The 19,055-nt window shown below is 51.9% G+C and overlaps 6 protein-coding genes and 2 non-coding genes across 8 annotated transcripts; all 8 read right to left on the bottom strand.

Annotated features, from left to right (window-relative positions):
• Window positions 1-401: 401 nt before the first annotated feature.
• On the bottom strand, window positions 402-493 carry QC762_0065070. Its single transcript has one exon. It is a non-coding gene; the product is annotated as a tRNA-Glu (tRNA).
• Window positions 494-814: 321 nt separating this feature from the next.
• On the bottom strand, window positions 815-3,062 carry QC762_409790 (uncharacterized protein). The gene is made up of 6 exons (XM_062890436.1): window positions 2,653-3,062; window positions 2,474-2,592; window positions 2,236-2,397; window positions 1,833-2,181; window positions 1,097-1,349; window positions 815-1,032 (listed from the first exon to the last, which is right to left on the bottom strand). Exons 1-6 carry the CDS (start codon window positions 2,933-2,935, stop codon window positions 900-902), a joined length of 1,299 nt encoding a protein of 432 aa, XP_062743361.1. The 5' UTR covers window positions 2,936-3,062; the 3' UTR covers window positions 815-899.
• Window positions 3,063-3,232: 170 nt separating this feature from the next.
• QC762_409800 (uncharacterized protein) lies at window positions 3,233-5,487 on the bottom strand. The gene is made up of 2 exons (XM_062890437.1): window positions 3,838-5,487; window positions 3,233-3,776 (listed from the first exon to the last, which is right to left on the bottom strand). Exons 1-2 carry the CDS (start codon window positions 5,215-5,217, stop codon window positions 3,540-3,542), a joined length of 1,617 nt encoding a protein of 538 aa, XP_062743360.1. The 5' UTR covers window positions 5,218-5,487; the 3' UTR covers window positions 3,233-3,539.
• A 942-nt stretch (window positions 5,488-6,429) lies between these two features.
• On the bottom strand, window positions 6,430-6,519 carry QC762_0065040. The gene has a single exon. It is a non-coding gene; the product is annotated as a tRNA-Arg (tRNA).
• Window positions 6,520-6,916: 397 nt separating this feature from the next.
• On the bottom strand, window positions 6,917-8,661 carry QC762_409810 (uncharacterized protein). The gene is made up of 2 exons (XM_062890438.1): window positions 7,480-8,661; window positions 6,917-7,416 (listed from the first exon to the last, which is right to left on the bottom strand). Exons 1-2 carry the CDS (start codon window positions 8,389-8,391, stop codon window positions 7,240-7,242), a joined length of 1,089 nt encoding a protein of 362 aa, XP_062743359.1. The 5' UTR covers window positions 8,392-8,661; the 3' UTR covers window positions 6,917-7,239.
• Window positions 8,662-10,139: 1,478 nt separating this feature from the next.
• HGT1_1 (high affinity glucose transporter) lies at window positions 10,140-12,861 on the bottom strand. Its single transcript, XM_062890439.1, has 5 exons — window positions 12,576-12,861; window positions 12,072-12,474; window positions 11,580-11,981; window positions 10,673-11,515; window positions 10,140-10,267 (listed from the first exon to the last, which is right to left on the bottom strand). Exons 1-4 carry the CDS (start codon window positions 12,622-12,624, stop codon window positions 10,738-10,740), a joined length of 1,632 nt encoding a protein of 543 aa, XP_062743358.1. The 5' UTR covers window positions 12,625-12,861; the 3' UTR covers window positions 10,140-10,267; window positions 10,673-10,737.
• Window positions 12,862-14,054: 1,193 nt separating this feature from the next.
• On the bottom strand, window positions 14,055-17,045 carry QC762_409830 (uncharacterized protein; the record flags this gene model as incomplete). Its single annotated transcript, XM_062890440.1, has 3 exons — window positions 14,055-14,945; window positions 15,002-15,704; window positions 15,760-17,045. The coding sequence occupies 3 exons, from the start codon at window positions 17,043-17,045 to the stop codon at window positions 14,535-14,537; spliced, it is 2,400 nt and encodes a 799-aa protein (XP_062743357.1). The 3' UTR covers window positions 14,055-14,534.
• A 454-nt stretch (window positions 17,046-17,499) lies between these two features.
• On the bottom strand, window positions 17,500-18,920 carry ARP6 (Actin-related protein 6; the record flags this gene model as incomplete). Its single annotated transcript, XM_062890441.1, has 2 exons — window positions 17,500-18,407; window positions 18,476-18,920. 2 exons carry the CDS (start codon window positions 18,918-18,920, stop codon window positions 17,500-17,502), a joined length of 1,353 nt encoding a protein of 450 aa, XP_062743356.1.
• Window positions 18,921-19,055: the final 135 nt, after the last annotated feature.

Genomic DNA, 19,055 nt, shown 5'->3' with positions numbered 1-19,055 from the left:
GCTCGGCCACCAGTTATGATGATGAGTTTGACGGGTGCCCATACAACCCGTACGACTTTACTCGGGACTCTCGATATGATGCTAACTTTTGGCAGAAGCATTTCCCCGAACCTGAAAATCTGTTTGTGAGACTGTCTTCTCGCATTGCGAAATCAGAAGATGGCTGTGTCTCTCCGAGATCGACGAGTCCGAGTCCCTACTTTACTTCACTTATCGTCATATATAACCCAAGCTAATGTTCAATAATACTAATCAACAACCGTTTTCTTTTTTTCTACCCCATAATAACTATACTTTTGCCTACTTTGTCATCTCTTTGTACTGTGTAACGCTGTCCATGAATCTATCATTTGCTCCACTCCCGCCCCACCTTCTATCAAATCGGACCATTCACGACTCAATCGGGTATGGTGTAGCGGTAACATCGTTGACTCTCACTTCTCAGAAGTGTCTGTTCTCTCAACAGCCCCGGGTTCGACTCCCGGTATCCGAGTCCATTTTTTGCAGTTTTTCTCAATCCAACATTAGCTTATGCCTGTTTTGATCAACAGTGTCCAGGTTGCTCTTTTTTGGTTGTTCTCATCACAAGAGCTTTGTTCGCTTGACTCGAAGTGTTTCTAGAATACACCAACCATGTAGGAATTAGTCGTTCCCCAGCCGCTGTGCCCCCTGACCTCACTCACTGCATCCTCCTTGTTCAAACACAAAAGTATTTGCTTCGCTCGTTACTATATATCCAGTGTATGCATTGTGGGCACATGTCAACCTGATGTCCCAAGTCTTCTTTGGATCTCTCCCATCTTTGTCTTTCGCCACACTATGCCTTTCCAAAAGGCTCGTGGTAGATGACTGTTGCTCATATATCTTCATAAACTATGCTTGAAAATACGCTTAGCAATTCAAATGAACCCCTCGGCAAGATGGGGCACGATGCATGTCCCCGTGATGGATGGGTCGATGTTCGGATCGTATTTGTCTACCCCGTTCAGTGGGGCGTACTTTTCAATGAGATACAGCATATTGTTGTACGCCCTAATTACCAACTTGGTTAGCCGAGCTGCAAAAGAAACTGATTCCGTCAAGTCAAAACACCTACGTCTTTCTCATGGAACTCTGCGGGTGGCCAGCGGAATAAACGATGGCTCCTTTGAGGCTGTACAGCCGGTTGCGATCGTCAAACTCCTCCACAGGCTCAGCAGGAGGGTAATTTTGTTGGTAGTGTTCCGTGTAGCTCTTGTCACGGAACACGGTACTGAATTCGCACCTCCAGTGCCCAAGTTCCATCTCGTTGTGGGCAAAGTATGATCCAGCATCGAAGAGGAGGGACTTGTTGGTCTCTTTGCTGATCCCCATTGTCACACGGGCCCACGACTCAGTGCCCCTAGACAGTACACACTCCAACCAACAATAGCCCAACGATATGCCCAGGATCAGAATATCTGGGGCCGGCAACCAACTGAGCCCACCGGGGCTCAGCGGAGGCATCACGGCGACCACCACGAAGGCAGAACCAGGGTGCCGATACGGGTTGGTTGGGCAGGAGGGACTGAGGACCCATACGAGCTGCAAGAAGACTGCAGGACAGGAATCATATGTACCTATTACTGGTGGAATCAGTGGCCAGGACGCCGAAGGAGGTGCCCGGCCAAGGCAGACAGATAAGACAGGTTCGAGGACCAGGGAGCTCAGAACGGTCCTGGGGATCCGGAGGACTATAAGTAGGCCTTGCCTTTCCTACCCAAATGGCAAGGGGCAAGGACCTTGAGGCCATAACAGATTATTATACTGAGTTGAACTACCTGTTCCAAGCCGAGATACTCCCCTTGTCACACCCATGTTGCCCTCCCATAGGTCACCATGGATAATGCAGGGCTTGATCTTTTGACCATCTGACATCTTCAAGTTATCCAAAAGTTGGGGGATCACGGCGTTGGCGATTTGTTCTGCCGCGAGCTCCAACTCAGGCCACGACCCGTTGGCTTTGATGTCGCGTTTGCAGACTCCTAGGAAGAGTGTGCGGTAAAAGACGGCCCAGCTCTCTTCCCAGTCAGTCGTGTGAGCTGTTTTGCCGTCACAGGTTTTTACAGGGAAGCCGAACTGTCCGGTTGGTGATTGGCTTTGTTTGTGCATGTTGGCTAGCCGTTTCGTCCATTCAACGGGATCTGGGGGGGTGGTCACATCCTATTTTGTGCAAGTAAGTTCTTGCTCTGAGAATGAACGAGATGGACGACGAACCATGTCCACGAATTCGGAGAGATAGAAATACGCAGCTTGCTCTTGTTGATAGGCGCCGAATCCAACGGGCTTCGGGATGAAGTCCGGCATGAGGTCGTAGATCATCAGAGACGACATGGCTTCCCCGTTCAGCATGACCCGCCCTTGCTCACCATAGGCAACCTATAAATTGAATAAATAAACCATCCGCTTCATCTAGCAGAACGATAGATACCCAGCATCCAATAGGACCTCTTACCTTGATGAAATACTCCTTCTGGCCACCTGTTGGCTCCAGGGCCTTGATACGACCAGTGGCTGTGAAAGCACTAACTCCAAATTTCTCAACCACGATCAACTTCGTTCCCATGGGTAGAACTACCGCATAGGTCTTCTTAGCATCCATCCATTTCTCAAGTCAATGACTGGGGAACTTACGCTTCAAAACAGCTTCTTCATCCATGGGGAAAATACCGCCCAGTCGAGCAAGAATTTCCTTCATGTTGCTCGACTTTGACGAGTCCTTAGCACTCTCCATGGTGATCTGCATCCGCTGATTACCCGTGTATATCGCAGCGGTTGGTTGGGAAGTTGGTTCGTCTGTGAGTGCATGCGGAAAGGAGTGGTTGTTGAGAACTTGAGCTGTCCACGGGGCTTGTTCGATGGAGAAGCTGTCGGTCGGGTAATGCTGGCGTTGGTGACAACGATAAGTGATGAGCATGTGGTTAGATGCATGTCGCACATTACAAGAATGAACGAGCCAACCGACCAGTCAGACCTTCTTATTTGGATCTGCACGTCACCAACGGGACACCCCACTCCTGTCTGCGTATCACCGCACGAAACTCATTCTGACGGAGACGCGAGTCTTCGAAATAGGGTCAATAACAGTTAACAGGCCCCAGCTGTGGCTCGCATGCGGTTGAAATATCAACTGTCAATTTAATCCCATCATTCTGCTACGGACGTGGTGAGTTAGGAACCAGTGTCTTTGCAAAACCACATTGGAGACAAGTGAGGAAGGAGGTTGAATAGAAAGGCAGGGCCTCATATCTTGTTTTGTCGTTAGACAAAAATAAATAAATGGTAGTAAGTACAAGCTTCGAAAGCAACATTAAACTCTATAGTGGTATCTCTTGTATATGCGTATCCCGACAACAGCGGCACCAAAGAAAATACACATTGCCCGCCTGCTTTTGTGTATCCGTTTCCCTCTAAAATCATGTTTTCACCCAAACGCCGGCCATGCAGAAAGAAGTTACCCGGAAGCCAAAGAGAAGAATGTCATCAGATATGAACAGTGAAGCTGAAATGAGAAAGGGTGATCAGGCCTCAGTGGCGGTGGGCACCTTCTTGACGCCTCTGATCCTCTCTCCGAACAAGAAGAAGAGAAGAGGGATGGGAATCAGCCCGAGGGAGATGAAACCAAGGAGGGAGTTGCCCCATCCAAGGCCAAGGGCAATGTACATGTCGATAGCGCCCAGAGGGAGGAGAGCGCCAGCAAGAGATCTGAGCACAGCAAGAGCGGCGGTGACAGAGGCGGCGTTTTGAGGGTAGACATCCTATTGAAATCATGTTAGCAACTTTGGTTTCGGCCTTCAAAAGGACGAAGCAAGTACTGACCAGCAAGTAGTTTTGGCAAGCCATCATGATACCCATGAGTCCGAAGCAGAAAATCACAACGCCGATCATGGGAACGATCCAGTGAACGCCATAGTGGGTGGTCCAGCCGTATAAGAACAAGCCGATAGGAAGCGTGACACCGGCGGGAATGGTCAGGAAGGGTGTGAGTCTGATCTCGGGCTTGTGCTTCTCTCCGCTGCTGATCTTTTGCGTGACCAGCTTATCGCTCATGGCACCGAAGATGACAATTCCGAGAGCCATGCCAATGGCGGAGGGAATGAAGACAAGACCGACCTCACCCTCCCCGAAGCCGTAGCTGCTGCCAAGCATGTTCTGACCGAAGACAAGTGAGAAGGTGGTGAAGAGGAGGTAGAGAACACCATAGGTGACGGCGACATAGAGGGAGAGGAGGGTAACGATGGGGACGCGGAAGAGGAAGTACATGGGGCGTACGAGGGCGGTCTTGAGCTTCTCGGCCGGAGTGGTGGTGTTGTCGGCGAGCTTGGAGCGGAGGAGGGGGTTACCGGTTTCTTTGCGGAGGCGAGCGGCTCTGCGCTCGAGGATGACGGGCGCGTAGGACTCGCGGAGGGTGAAGAAGGTGAAGACGGCGATGAGGCCAGTGACGATGGCAATGAGCCAGTAGACCCAGCGCCAGCCAGCTGCGCGAATGAGGTAGCCACCAGCCACCGGACCAATGCATGGTCCCAGAAGAGGTCCAATGGCCCAGACTGCCATGGCGCGACCGCGGAATTCGACAGGCATCATATCGGAGATACTGCCACTGCCGAGAGTGATAGGAACTGAACCGGCCACACCCATGAGAAAGCGGAAGGCCATCATCATTGGGATGCCATTGGAAAGAGCCGTGCAGATGGTGAAGATGAAAAAGAAGACGTTGCCCGTGTTGTACATCACAGATCTGCCGTAAATCTCACTCAGAGGAGCGACGAGGAGAGGTCCGAAGGCGAAACCGAGAATGTAAACGCTGAGAATGAAGGTAGCGACGGTGGAAGAGCTCTCTTCAAACTCGGCCAAGATTCTGGGGATGCCGGGTGCGAACATGGAACTGCCGAGGGGGGTGATGATGGTGAGAACAGAGATGACGGCGATGTTCTGCCACCTCTTCTTCATGGGCCAGTTCATGGGGTTGTCCATGTCCTCGGGACCGTCGAAGTCGACAATGTTGGGATCCTGAACAGCCTCATCGTTCACGGCGGGTGAGTCTTTGCCTGAAGTGGTTCCTCTCTCTGATGGGTCGGGCACGATAGTGGCGGCTTCGAAGTCCGAGTTGGGGTCGTAGGCGGCCGGCTTTTCTGTCATATTGTTTTGAGCGTCCATCTCGATCATGGAGTCTTGGGATCCTGTGCGTTCAGCTGCCATTATGTCCGAAAATGGGATGATGCCAATCCGGGGATCTGGGAAGAGATTCTTGGCTGACGGGAGATCGCATCTGGCCAAGAAGAGCCACGAAGAGGGAGGCCATCGTTTTTGTACCTGGCGCCAACGGTCCGCGACAGGGCAACGCGGACTGTTGCGCCTGCTAACTCCCCGAAAACCCGGGTGTGGTCTGGCGACAAGATGCCTGGTTGCATTATTCCCGACCTCGGCTTGGCACAAACCCGGTACACTCGTCTCCCAGGGTCGGGTGCCAAGCACGGAGCATTTTCATCAAAAGGTTATGCCTCGGCCGGAGCGTCAACGACATTGTAACTTCTGTATTACAAACACATCTGTCTCGACTGATTCAAAATAGAGATGATGACGAATTGACGCATGCCACTCGTGCCTTGCAGTCAACCGCCACTCCTCGTGACAATTTTCAACCCGGTTCTATCGAGTCCTGCACGTCAGAGACGTCGGCCATTCATCAACGGCAATGCATAACTTGTGCATAAGTCCCCGGAAGCTGCGAAATCCGGGGCCCCACAGGATGACTTTTGGCGCCTGTCTACCCGTCCCAAAACACCACGGCAAAAATGATTTTTCGCTTCAGGAGCGGCCGGCGTCCAATCAGCAGTTTGGTTCCGAGCTCAAACCAACCCAAGTGGACTCGGTCAATCTCCGGCCCCTTTGCACAACAGCACAAGCCTTGCGCCAAAGTCGAACAAGGTTGGAGCCGTGAAGCCGTCTGCTTTTTTGGAAGCCGAACTGACAAGACAACGTGGAAACTCGCCAATCTCATCTTGGTCATCTCAGCTGATGCTGAACCCTCGTCTGATCTCTCAGCAAATCCCCACCATCTCTGTTTCGGGGAGATTGATCTGGCCCCGATGCTCAATGCGGTCCGTCCCGTACTCGGATGAAGCCTGCTTCGGCGAGGCGGTGCTCTGGGTGACCAACACGCGGTGCGGCTCCGGAACACCCCCCGGTCGGTGTTTGCCGTTATCCGTATCACAGCCCACAAGCATTGATGTCCCATCGCGCCGAGAGGAAGAAGCTGTTCCGCCTTCTCGAAGCTTCCTTGATATATTAACCCTAACCTTTGAATCAAACAACACCAATCAACATCAATGAAACCTCAATACCAGTTTGCTTGCGTGGTCCTCCACACTTGACCCATTTCCTGACTCAAAATTTCAACAAATCCAACCAGGTCAAGTAGCGCAATGGTAGCGTGTGGTCCTCCTATTCAATTGAGGAATTTCAAGACTGAGGTTGTGGGTTCGAGTCCCATCTTGATCGGCCTGTGTTTTTTTCCCAATCCCTCCTCATGCAGAGGTGATGCATTGCGTATTTTTTTGACTTTCTCTACTGCATGCAGTACTACAAGGGCTTGCCGACTTCAGCAACATGAGCTACATTCAGCCCCTGGGTATTTATCATCTCAGTCACAAGGGTTGTTGTGTCAATCACTCTAGCTTAGGTCCAAAAGCAAAAGCTTGGGTCTGCTTAGTCTGGTGTTGCACAGGGTTGCCTTCCTAATGACCTCAAGACAAAGGGGTGTTTAGACTCAGATGCTGTGCGGCAATAGATATGTAGCCCTCCGAATGTGATACGGAGCAGTGCATCTGTTGAACAAGCCAGGTGATACAAATATTTTCTGGGGGTTGCACAAGTAGAGGACAAGGCGAAACATCAGTTGGAAAAGATGGGTTCGAAGTTTCTCGGCCATAAAGAGGCTGAGTCCAACATCCTCTAGGTGGCTTAGGCTACCATGGTTGGGACCTTAGTTGTCCGAGCTTGTTTGCTTGAAAGGTCTTTGTATGACAAATTCTGAATCATTTCAAGCAGTATTCGTCTCTTTTTACTACTACAGAGAACAAACACGGCTGCATGAGTTGTTTGAATCGTATTGAGCATAACAACAGAGAACATACCTAGTCTTCAAAGGTTGATGTACGAAATATCTGCAAGGCTCTAATTAAATATACAAGTCAAATATCTAGTATAGGCAGACGCCCACTAAGCGTGGCCTTGGATAGCCTTTGGCTGGTAGAGTTCTTCAAGATACTTCTCCTCCTCCTCCGTTAACACCTTGCCGTTGGCAGAAATCACCTCCTCCATCCGTTCAATGCTGTTGAACCCGACAATGGGACTGGCAACTCTCTTGTTGATCCAAGCTAAAGCAACGTGGGAAATCTATTTCAAACAGATCAGTCAGTCATCATAATGCATACACAAACAGAAGATGGGGCTACTCACAGGCCACTCATGCTTGTCCGCCAACTCAATGGCCCTTTTGATAATAGTAATGTCAGGCTCGACTGTACCATGGGCCCCAGGCTGGTTATCCTTCTCCCCCTTACTCCTATCCGTCGATCCAAACTGATCCAGCCTCCGGGCCAAATGGCCCCTGCATAACGGCGCCCATGGAATCAATCCCACCCCGGTGTCGTTGCAGAACCTGTTCATCTCCCTTTCCTCTTCACGATACAGCAAGTTGTAGTGATTCTGCATCGAGACAAACTTGGTCCAACCGTTTCTCTCGGCACAAAACTGCATCCTTGCAAACTGCGTCGCCCACATGCTGCTCGCTCCCAAATACCTCACCTTCCCGCTCTGCACAAGATCGTGCAGCGCCTTCATCGTTTCCTCGATGGGCGTCTCGGGATCGAAGCGGTGGATCTGCAGCAGATCAATGTAATCCGTATCCAGCCTCTTCAAGCTCGCCTCGACCTGGTTGAAGATCGCCGCTCTTGACAGACCACCCTGGTTGACGTAGTCCTTGGACTTGGTCACCATCTCCTTATTGTTCTGCCAGGCGGCAAGCTCGATTTCTTCGCCGACTGCCCAGAAGCACTTGGTCATGATGATGACTTTGTGGCGGGGGATTTCGTACTGCTTGAGGGCTTTCCCAATGAGGACTTCAGAGGCGCCGTTGCAGTACATGTTGGCCGTGTCCCAGGTGTTGAGTCCGCGGTCGTAGGCTGCTTTGAGGAGGGGGAGGGCCTTTTCCTCGTCGACTGCCCAGCTCATGGCGCGGGAGTCGCCGAAAGACATGCAGCCGAAGATAGGGACCGAGATCCGGAGGCCTGACTGGCCTAGGCGGCGGTATTCACATTTTGAGTTGGCGAGAGAGTCGATGAGAGCCTGCGTCTTAGGAGGGCCGCTCATTTTCACTGACTGCTGGGGGGTTTTGGAAGACCTTAGGTGAGGATGCGTTGTTGAATCACGGTTGATTCTCCAGAAGAAAGATGACCAAGAGAGGTCTGACGTAGGATACTTGCTACTTATGCACGGCGTCCATCTATCCACAGAGGTGTTTTCTTTGCCTCCTTGGTCTCCACGCTCGGCTTGTCACAAACATGAAGCTACCCCGCACAGGTTGAGGGGCAACCACCTCCACGGGGTTAAAAGGGGTTAAGACATTGGTACCGATTGAAGCGCAAGACGTGGGATCCTGCATCGTCAGAGCTTGACGTAGGAGCCCAACACTCGCTTCCGTTGCTGCATCGCTTGTGCCTGTACCCACTCCACCAGACTGAGACTATTGATGCCCAAGTCTTGAAATCATGATGCTTGGCAACACATACGAGGGTTGAGCTTTCGAGGTTTAGGATTTAAGGACGGAGATACGCCCTTTTGTTTACATTGGTGGGCCGCTCTTTGAAGCTATTCTGGATTGACGGTAAGGACTTCTCAGAGCTAAGGACACATATCTACGACAGAGAGCACACAAGCATCAAATTACAATTAAAACTTCCTTTAACGTATTTGATAAGCGAGCGGATCGGATAAGCGAGTGGATCGATTTCGCACGCGATATAGCTCTCTACCTGCAACATCAATTTCCTCCACCATACTAAGATGTCTTCGATTCCAGTTGAGGCAAAAGTTATTCTTGCACTTGAAGCCCTTAAAAATGACCCTAAGCTAAGCCTTAAAGCTGCAGCGAGGCTCTATTCTATACCTTATACTACCCTCCATCGCCGACGCGCTGGTAAGCCTGCACGACGCGATATTCCAGCCAACTCACGTAATTTGACGGATCTGGAGGAGCAGACGATAGTTCAGTACATCCTTGAGCTATCTGCACGCGCATTCCCACCTAGATTAAGTGGTGTGGAAGATATGGCCAACCAACTGCTACGCGTACGCGACGCGCTCTCACGGTTCTGGAAGACAGTGGGGCCACGAGGGACCAATCAGGGCTGGACCGCGCGATCGAGCAGGGCTCACGGTCCAGGTGGGCAAACGGACCAATAAGATGGGGACCGGGGACCACGGTGGAGCTCACGGTCCACGGTCCAGTATCGGCCAATCAGGAGCGGACCGAGGACCGTCTGTAAGTCAACGGTCCACGGTCCACTGGTCTATATATACGGAGGAACTGGCTGGTGTAGATAGACAGTTCCGCAGTATACAATTCAGATTGTATTCACGGTATCTTGTGTTTACATTGAGACATCTTGTTGTGCACTGTTTAGCTACACCGAACCAATTGTCAGAAGTTACCTTCAACCAGTATCCCTTTCAGAGGTTCTGTACAGGGGTTCGTCACACGAAGCCTTAAGCAAGCGCCGGAGAGCCAAAAGAACACGTGTGCAGCTTGGAGGATCACTTACTGTGCAAGATGCACAGGATCTACTGGACCAGAAGGCTGTGGGTGGAGAGGTAGCGTAAGGAAAGGAGCAGGATGGTGGTGGTGTAGGGGGGGTCGTATAAAGCTTCGGTGCTGTGGTGTGTGCGGCAAGCCTGGCCATAATATCCGTACGTGCCAGGAGGTTGTAGAAGAGTCTGATTCAGCTGTTTCTGATGTAATTATAGTAGGTTAATAGTATTGTTGTTTTGCAATTGAGGATGGTTGTAATAGGGTAGTGGAAATCGATCCACTCGCTTGTCCGATCCGCTCGCTTATCAAATACGTTATACAAGTTTTAACAGCCCGCTATGCGCTCGCCTATGCATGTGGGAACAGTAGATAGATTCAACCCCATCAACAGACCTTCAAAAGCCAAATGTCCCCGGTTTTCTCAACCTAACAACCCTTTTGGTGTGACGAACCCCTGTACAGAACCTCTGAAAGGGATACGGGTTGAAGGTAACTTCTGACCATTGGTTCGGTGCAGCTAGACAGTGCACAACAAGATGTCTCAATGTAAACACAAGATACCGTGAATACAAGTGTGAGTTGCATACTGCGGAACTGTCTATCTACACCAGCCAGTTCCTCCGTATATATAGACCTAATGCCAAGCCTGGATCATTCTGTTTCTCCCCAGATCATGGCCGACTCTTAAGGATCATGAGTGATTCCTGGGAATCGCTCATGATTCCTTCATGTCCCGGATGATCCACCTCTTATTGGTCTATCCTCCTTTCTCTTGATTGGCTGCCGTGCCACCTCTTTCCTATTGGTTGTTCTTTTTGGGTGTCCACATCATATTCGTGACATTTGGTCATCAAAAGCCGCCAGAAAACCAACCGTTGCTCCCAATTCTTCCCATTTGCTCCTAAGCCTCATGAGATAGGGGTTCCAGCCGGAGGAGTAGCCACCTTCTTCAACTCAACGCCCTGCTCTGGATCGCCGGCCACGGGTCGACCACCAGCAGGCACCGAGACCTTGACATTCCCCCTCTCAATCTCTCTCTCCAGCTCCTCCAACCTGCTTCCCCTATCAAACTTTTTCCAAGCTGGCCTCCCCGAGTCAAACACCTCATCCATCTCCTCCAGTGTGAACCCCTTCGTCTCTGGCGCCATCAGTGCCATGTGGATGAAAGCCGCCCCGTTAAACGCAGCAAAGATGTAGTACATTTTGTAAGAGATATTCCACAACAGCGGCGGCACGGCAAAGGCAAGTACCATGTTCCAGAACCAATTAGCCGATGTTGAAAGCGAAACAGCTTTGGCACGGATCTTGGACGGGAAAATCTCCGCTGGGTAGGTCCACGAGACAGGACCCCAAGTTGTGGCGAATGTAGCGACAAACAAGTACGAGCACGAGACAATGGCGGACGAAACAGGCCGGTTGTTAATTACAATCCAGGTGATGTCGCTGTTGTCGGGCGTTCTCGTCTCCTCCGTGTTGGGCTGTCCGTAATATTGTTGCAGGGCACCAGAAATGAACAGCCAAGTCATCATGCCGAATGATCCATAGATCAGGGAGGGACGACGACCCCATTTATCGAGGAAGAGGATGGCTGGTAGGGTCATCACCACGTTGATGACGTATTGAATCGATGCTGTAGCCAAAGGAGAGGCAATCTGGGCGCCTTCCATGATGTAGACGATATAGTACCTGGTCATAATGTTAGTCTTCCATCCCCTCGCGTGAAAAGATGGTAATATGATAGGAGACCTACATCATGATGTTCATGCCACACAGCTGAGACCACATCTGGATACTCATGCCCAGTGCCACCCTCTTCAACATCTTTGGCTCAATGAGGGCTTTGAATGAAGACACAGCCTGCTCTCTCTCAAACTTCAAGGCATCTTCAATCTCCTGATACTGCGCCAGTACCTTGGGATGGCGAGCATTTCTCTTCCCATGTAGGTTCGCCAAAACCTGGAGAGCCTCCTCCCATCGATCCTTGGACGCCAACCAACGAGGACTGTAAGGGAAGAAGAAGAGACCGACGAAGAGGATGACAGCAGGCACCATTTGAATGCCCCATGGGATTCGGAAGGCGGCGGTTGGTTGATCGGGATCGCTTGGTCCACCTCCAGTGCCATGAGCAGCTCCGAACTGGATGAAATATTGACTTGACTCTTGCGTTAGCTCAAACTATCTCCGAACGAGAGAAAGGGGAAAACTGAAAGAAAAAAGAAAGTGTGGAAGGGGTCAAACTCACATCAAGATACCCCAGGTGATAGCCCATTGTTGCAAGCTCACTACTCTGCCCCTGATCTCCTTGGGCGCAATCTCGCTCTGGTACACTGGCACAATCGCCGACGCGATGCCAACCGAGAAACCGCACACCACCCTGCCTATACACAGCATCGGAACATTTTGGGAGGCCGTCATGAGAATGGAACCGATAATCCATAGCACGCAAGAGATCTGTAGCGCCACCTTGCGCGAGTACTTATCCGCCAGGAACGACGAGACGAGAGATCCCAGCAAGGACCCAGCGGGCATGGAGGCGGTGATGCCTCCCTGTGTGTATGAAACTGGGTTGTTGAAGTAGCGCTTGTAGGCTTGGGTGCCTAGGGTGCCCGACAGAGACGAGATGTCGAAGCCGAAGAGGGCGCCGCCTGGGGGTTGTCATTGTCAGTGTTTGTCTCGTTTCAGCCACAAAGTGTCCAAAGTCGTCAGAAAAGAAGGAGATCAGGAAGAACAGCAGAAGGAAACATACCAATGGCGGCAAACCCGCATATAAAGTAAACATTGCTTGCCTGATACATGGTGTCTGAACAGCCTCGAGCACCGCTGAAGAAGTGCTGTCGGTTGATCAAGCACAACCAAATTTTTGACCATGGCACGACCTGATATAAAACCACCAAACAACCAAACGATCAGCAGTCAGCAGTGTTGGTAACCCTCCCTCAAAGTAGAAGGTGGGATACGAGACCAGAAAGCAGCGCCCACATGAGCCCACGGGGCGTCAAGCTTTCCTCTCTTTCCAAGGTCCGCGCCCGTAGGAAAGCATGGCACTTTTTGCATCTCCCACTCAACCGGGAAAACCTCCCCATCCATACCATAGGTACCTCATACGACCAATATCCACCCTGTCCAGTAAGTGAAACCCAACGTTGCACAACCTCCTCCCACACCCCATCCCATCCGGCCCGTTCTCATGCCTCCTCCCTTCTACCTCCCAATAAACGAATTAAGCTTATCATCTCATTGCCAACCATCGTACAACCCAAGACCATGAATATATTACCCCAAACAGGTGCCCCCTCTAATTGGCCCACCAAACCTCACCATGCCAGTAACCCTGCGAGTTCCCGCAAGGCCAGATGAAAATTGTTCCGAAATGTCTCTCCTGCGTTTATTGTTCTTAATCACCGCCATCCTTGCAGTGTTACTTGCCCCATCAGAAACCTTGAAGCCTCATCCTCTGATACTCGTCTCTACTCCCATGTTCACGTGGCGTTTTACTCACACAGATAAAACCGGTTGATGGAGAAAATTCCCCGCCGCAAGAGTAGTAAGAAAAAACAAAAACAAAGATGCGGGCGGCATATGCCGTGGTTCATTTCAACGGCTGCTTTGGTGGTGGGAGGGGACGTTGCAATACGCCCATTGGTGTGTAAATAGGCACTGTAGGTAGGTATCCATACAATTCTGACAACAGCAGGTGACTTCCTCAAGGTCGTGCAGGATAAATGCACGCTACCCAAAGCTTGACGCCTTGCCATCATCGTGTCCATCGGATTGGCCGGTATGGGACTTCTGCCAGAATAAAGTGTGGCCGAGGCAACGCCGTTGTCAGAACCTCCCCAATCGTCATCATCCCGACCCGTGGGGCAGCCGTTGAGCTTAATCCTGGACCATCCCCGGCGCACGGGGCCAAACGGTCCTGGGGTCCTCCTTGGCAGATCTTCAATGCCTTGCCAAGCGACGGGACCCAAGAATTACCACACCTCACCTCCCTCCTTTGTTCCCGATCCTCCACCCACCCACCCCCAATCCTCCCCGCAGCCACCCGCCAACGTGTGCAGCATGCAGTGAGAAAAGGGTGGACAGTGGAAAGCATACCTATATCATTGGAATAGCTTCCAATACCCGACAAGACTTTGATGTCTTGCGTGAAATGGCCCCCAGGATGCCCTCAACACCTGTTATCTTTCCATGTTAGTGTCACTAAAATCGAAGATGGAAACCGGGAAAAAAAAAGGAAGAATTCGTTGGTTGATTAGAACCGGATGACGGCCTATGTAATACACGGCGCAAAAGACTGCGAATACTGCGGGCAGCCTTTGGTTCGGCGACGGTCGGGCTGCCTGTCTTCGCTCTACACTACAATATTGGGTAAGTATGCATGGCAAAGAGGCCTCAATAACCACAGAGGCCACCTGCAAGCCAAGAGCTGCGACGTAGACTCTGTCATCACTTCAGCCTCGCTGCTTTACAAACGTGACAACCGCCTAAACACCTGAAGAGTCAAGGTGAAGGGCCGCAAAAGCATAAGGGGTGTCGACACAGATCCAGCCCTACAGCCGCGGTCAGGGAGCTCGGCTATCCTGTTGGGTGGAAACCCTAACGTCCATGCTCCAACTGAGTAACTATGTGCCCCAAAAATGGACATGATGATGTTGCCCGCACTTCTCTCGTAACTCTTGCCAAAGGTGTCAAGCGGTGCCCAAAGTCAGGGCCGCCTCCTGCTACCTCGAGTATTGCGGCGACGGTCGGAAGTATGATGAGACTGATGCGTTGGGTGCGACTGATGAGACTGATGATGAGTTTGCTGGTGAGATCGGGGTCTTCTTGGAAGCGGCGATCCCGGCTGCTGGTTAGCCAAACTCTCCAGGAAACTGCGCTGCTCTTCAAAGCTCGAGTAGTTGCCCCCCATGATGACACCGAGAATGCTGCCCTTTCCTCTGCGAGGATCCTCTGCCAGGGACCGCATCTTGTGTCGCAGATCATCGTGAGCCCGGGCGAACAAGGCGAAAATGCTGCCTGTGTTGCTGGACCCGCCTGAGATGTCATTCTCTTCATTGTTGGGGTCAATGATGGAGAGCCGGTCGTAATTCTTATATGCAAACGAGTCCACTTGAGTCTGTTCAGAGTTAGCCATGGCGAATGGAGTGGCATCATGCAAAGGAACGGACTAACCTTTCTGATATAGCCGGGCGGGTCGAGGCGAATGGCAACGTTCTGGTAGTCAAACTTGTTTCCGTACAAGTCGAAAAAGTGCATCAGGAGGTCACCGAGGTGACGGCGCGTGTCCATAGCCCCGCTCTGCACTTCAGGCATCATCTGGAGCATGCTCACGACGAGGCAAATGACCGAGAAGCCACCGATTCCGCCATTCACCGGTTCATTGAGACCTCGCATCAACAGGAAATGCTTGATCAGAGTCACCAACGCAGGCATTCCCGGATACATGTCTTTCCAGGCCAAAAACGTTTCAATAGCAGTGATTCCCGTGCTGTTCTCGAACGAGATGTCAACCTTGAGGCCTGTTTTCTGGTCAACAAACTTGGTCAGTGGGACTTTAGCTCTCGTAATGACTTCGATATCATCTTCCCAAGCCAATCCTTCTCTCAAAAGAAAGCTCTTGAATTGCCAGAGATGCTTCTTCAAGTTGTATTTCGCAGGCCCGCCGTGCAGGTAGCTGTCGGATACCATGACCATGTCCATGTCACCGGTTGGGAGGTAGAGGCCAGATGGAAACGAGCCAAAAGGTTGCATGTCCGAGTCACGCCAGTATCGGCGACAGAATGATCTCATCCGTTGCACCAGATCATGACGGAGGTGCTGCTCAAATTCTCGGGGTTTGATATAGTCATAAAAATCCACGATCTCCTTGTGAAGCCTTACGGAAGACAGCATTAGTTGCGGTTCATGTAAGGGGTTCAAAACGGACATACCAGACTATGGGATCTTTCGAATCTGAGTTGTCCATTCGTAACCAAGGAGTGGCTGACGTATGAGGAAGTGCTCGCCATTCCGGGATGATGTGCCCCCCCGAGGGCGCCTTGGCCGGTCTCTTGATCCTTGTATGGGGCATTTTTATCTGATCGTCATGCGTGCGTTTTCGGCTACCCAACGCAGCAGGGGTGGGATCGGGCATCAGAACCGGAACTCTAGATGGCCTACCAGAACCAGTATCCTTGGGGGGGAGAGTTGTGTCCTTAGCTGCAGGGGCACTCTCCAGCCCTGGTTTGCGTGTAGATACCAGATCGGATTCCTTGACATGCTCGCTGTCCTCGCTGTGATGGCCATCGTCACTGTCATCAAAGTCAAGGGAGATGAAGTCAGCAGCCTCACTAGGGAGTGATGTCCTGGTCTCCTTGGCCTGAACACGGGCCTTGCGGATCAGTTGCACAACGTCTTTCTTCTTTTGGCCAGAAGTCTCCGGCGGCAAAGCTGTGTAAGGGTCAGGGTTGGACCACTTTGGCACATCATCAGCAGCCGACTGGTCGATCGAAACCCGGGCTCGTTTGCTGGAGGGTTCAGCGTCGCTGTTATCTTCGTCACCAGAGATATCCATCTCGGCCTCTTCGCTATCTGAGAGCTCGTCCAGATTTCTGTATGTTACGCCGCCTTGCTCGTCAAAGAATGCTTGCTCGTCACCAACATTGTGGTCGGTGTGAAGAAGATCTCGCTCGGCAGCCACAAATGGTCGCCATGGTTGGCGAAACTTCCCACCTCGGCCTAGACGACCTCGGGCGCCTGGGCCGCTGCGGAAATCACGCCCTCCACGGCCACCTTGAGGCCCCCGATCATTGCGAGGTCTGCGGTTGTTCTGGGGCCGGTAAGAGTCCGGCTCCTGCTGTAGTCCGACAGGTTTCTCTACCCGAAAGGTGAAGTCGCTTTGCGGCATACGGTAGTTGTCGACACCCGGCGGGGGCGGATAAGAGGGCTGAGGAGGAGGATTGTATGCTGGCGGCGCGGGTGCGGGGGCTCCGTAGGACGAGCGGGAGTCGTATCCGTTGTGCTTTGAATGGCCATAACTGTTCGATGAGGGACTGGGAGGGCGATAAGAGTCGCCGTTGTCCCTGTAGTCTCGGCGGGGCGGGGGGGACGAAACGCGGGCACGCGAGGAGCGGTCACGGTTGTTGCGATCATTGCCGTGGCGATAATCACGCGACTGGCTGTCGTAGCCGTGTTTTGACTGTTCTCGCCGTGAGTTGTAGGACATGTTGGTCGCCATGATCCACTGATGCCGGCGAGGCGATGTTGGTCGGACGTTAATTCTGGCGACCAAAGCTGAACGCGCTCCGACTCGACCGTTGGGTATCCAGATTTTGAATTCAAGGTTCAAATTCCCAGGGAAGTGGGCAAGGCCAAAAGTTACCTTGGCGTGCGCCGGGCAAGCTTGTAGTAGCGCTAAGGCCTAGATAAAGCTAGCACAACTGCCCCACCTGCCAACCGAGCAACCTATCAAATGCTAAATGCACACTCCAAATGGCTCAAATGCTTGGCATCTCAATCTGGTGGAAGTGAAAGAAAGAGCTACCGAATACCTTGTGGCTTTAAAGGCCAGTCAGGTTTTCTGCCAAAAGAATGCATTACTATACAAACAACACAAAGCTTGGGTGTGTGTGTGTGTGTGTGTGTGTGTGGATGGGGGGGAGTATCATAGCTAAGGTATATTTTACATGTTTTCATCTTAATGTATCAACCCCAAGCCCAAGCGCAAATTTCCGAGCCACCCACGCGGCTCCGTGTTCTTCATATTCTTGCTTGGTCACTGCCAATCGGTCTGCGTGTTCATGCCTGGCAAAGTTGGCAGCACCCAGCCAGGTGCTGACAATGGGGTCCTCGGGACGGGCTACCCGGACCACACATTCGTCCGGGACTCTTTCCAGCAACTCAACCTGAAGACGCTGGATAAAATTGACAAACTTTGCGTTCCCTCCTACCACCACTATATTGGCCAGCAGTCCTGGCCACAGCCCCACAGGGAGGACCGAAAGTGACTGCATAACCAGATCCGCCAGTCCAGGCTGCCGAAGCCCAATGTCGGTCGGATTGAACAGCAGCTCGGGCACAGAGAAGCGTTCATTTCGAAGAGTCAAGATATCCTCGGTTGAGACGGCGCTCTTCATTGCCCGAGCGGCAGCACCTGGCTCGTGGTCTCGAACAATGCCGTGAAATCGCGTGTGGGAGTCAGGGAGCACATAATCTTTTGCGATACCCCCACCGGTGGCGTAGTCCTTTCGTCGTTCTCCTCGCGTGCCCTTCCACGTCTTGTCAAGGTCTCCCTTGAAGTCCAGAGACACATAGCAGGCGGCCTCCTTCATCTCGTTCACAATGTATGTCTCGTTACGCATATCGAAGTGGCGCACAGAGAGTAGGCGGGTAAGGTGGTTGGTCAGCAGCTTGCCGCCTACATCGAGTCTCCGAATGGCGGTGTGTAGCGGCCTTCCTTGCAAAATGGGCGTCACGGTTGTGTGGGAGTATCCTGAATCTATCAACAAAATAACTTCGGCGGGTACATCAATGATAGTATCGGGGGTCCTTGGGGTGTGGAATATGGCCTGTATGTCTTGGTAGGCGTTGAACGAGGGGCCTGGTGACCAGACACTGTCAGCATCTGCGCAGAAAAAGAAGGGCCCAAGAGGACAAGGCAAAACACACCGATGCCCCGATAATAACTGGAGAATCCATACTCTTCAAATACAATCTGGTCACAATGTGTCTGAAGAGCTGGTAGCGAGTTTGGCTGCTCAGCGAGCACCAAGCGGGTTGTCGAGGGATCACATCTTTGGGGGGCTTTGTCGTCAAAGAAGGCGCGGTCCCAGATTTCCTTCTGAGCTTCCCAGTTGACGATAAATCCTTTCTCTACTGGCCTCCGGAAGGTAATCTCGCCAAAATCCTTGCACTTTTCCAGCTCGGCACCGACATAGGTCTTGTTGTGGCGGTCGCGGGCGATGCAGTTAGGGATGACGCGGGGCGCCTTATTGCTCATGTCGTCGTCGACGGTGACAAAGCCTGCCTTGATGGTGTCAGCCCCATTATCGAGAACTAGAGTTGACGACGGCAGCGCCGAGCCAGCGGACTTTGGTTTTCGTCCTGGTGCCATCGCATCTTGTATGCAGTGGGAAAGCTGACGTTCTCAGCCAGCAAGGTTCCTACCAACCCGTCAAGAGCAGCTGCCGGCCCGGCTCGGTCCGACGATGCCAAGACTGATGGACACTCAATCGTCTTTACACAAACC

The sequence above is a fragment of the Podospora pseudocomata genome, chromosome 4 (assembly GCF_035222375.1).
Source record: "Podospora pseudocomata strain CBS 415.72m chromosome 4, whole genome shotgun sequence".
NCBI classification, from domain to species: Eukaryota; Fungi; Ascomycota; class Sordariomycetes; order Sordariales; family Podosporaceae; genus Podospora; species Podospora pseudocomata.
Note: the sequence above shows the minus strand (reverse complement) of the source record. Positions and strands in the feature narration are given on the sequence as shown.

What these genes read in the sequence shown, in the direction of transcription:
- QC762_409790 (XM_062890436.1), bottom strand. Translation starts at nt 2,935, where the DNA reads ATGCTCATCACTTATCGTTGTCACCAACGCCAGCATTACCCGACCGAC. An exon ending in TGAAGAAGCTGTTTTGAAGC is followed by an intron (nt 2,593 to 2,652) that starts GTAAGTTCCCCA and finishes CCTATGCGGTAG; the next exon opens with TTCTACCCATGGGAACGAAG. An exon ending in TCTCCGAATTCGTGGACATG is followed by an intron (nt 2,182 to 2,235) that starts GTTCGTCGTCCA and finishes TGCACAAAATAG; the next exon opens with GATGTGACCACCCCCCCAGA.
- QC762_409800 (XM_062890437.1), bottom strand. Translation starts at nt 5,217, where the DNA reads ATGGCAGCTGAACGCACAGGATCCCAAGACTCCATGATCGAGATGGAC. An exon ending in CTTGCCAAAACTACTTGCTG is followed by an intron (nt 3,777 to 3,837) that starts GTCAGTACTTGC and finishes TGATTTCAATAG; the next exon opens with GATGTCTACCCTCAAAACGC.
- QC762_409810 (XM_062890438.1), bottom strand. Translation starts at nt 8,391, where the DNA reads ATGAGCGGCCCTCCTAAGACGCAGGCTCTCATCGACTCTCTCGCCAAC. An exon ending in CGGACAAGCATGAGTGGCCT is followed by an intron (nt 7,417 to 7,479) that starts GTGAGTAGCCCC and finishes TGTTTGAAATAG; the next exon opens with ATTTCCCACGTTGCTTTAGC.
- HGT1_1 (XM_062890439.1), bottom strand. Translation starts at nt 12,624, where the DNA reads ATGTATCAGGCAAGCAATGTTTACTTTATATGCGGGTTTGCCGCCATT. An exon ending in ATGCGGGTTTGCCGCCATTG is followed by an intron (nt 12,475 to 12,575) that starts GTATGTTTCCTT and finishes GACAACCCCCAG; the next exon opens with GCGGCGCCCTCTTCGGCTTC. An exon ending in ATCACCTGGGGTATCTTGAT is followed by an intron (nt 11,982 to 12,071) that starts GTGAGTTTGACC and finishes GCAAGAGTCAAG; the next exon opens with TCAATATTTCATCCAGTTCG.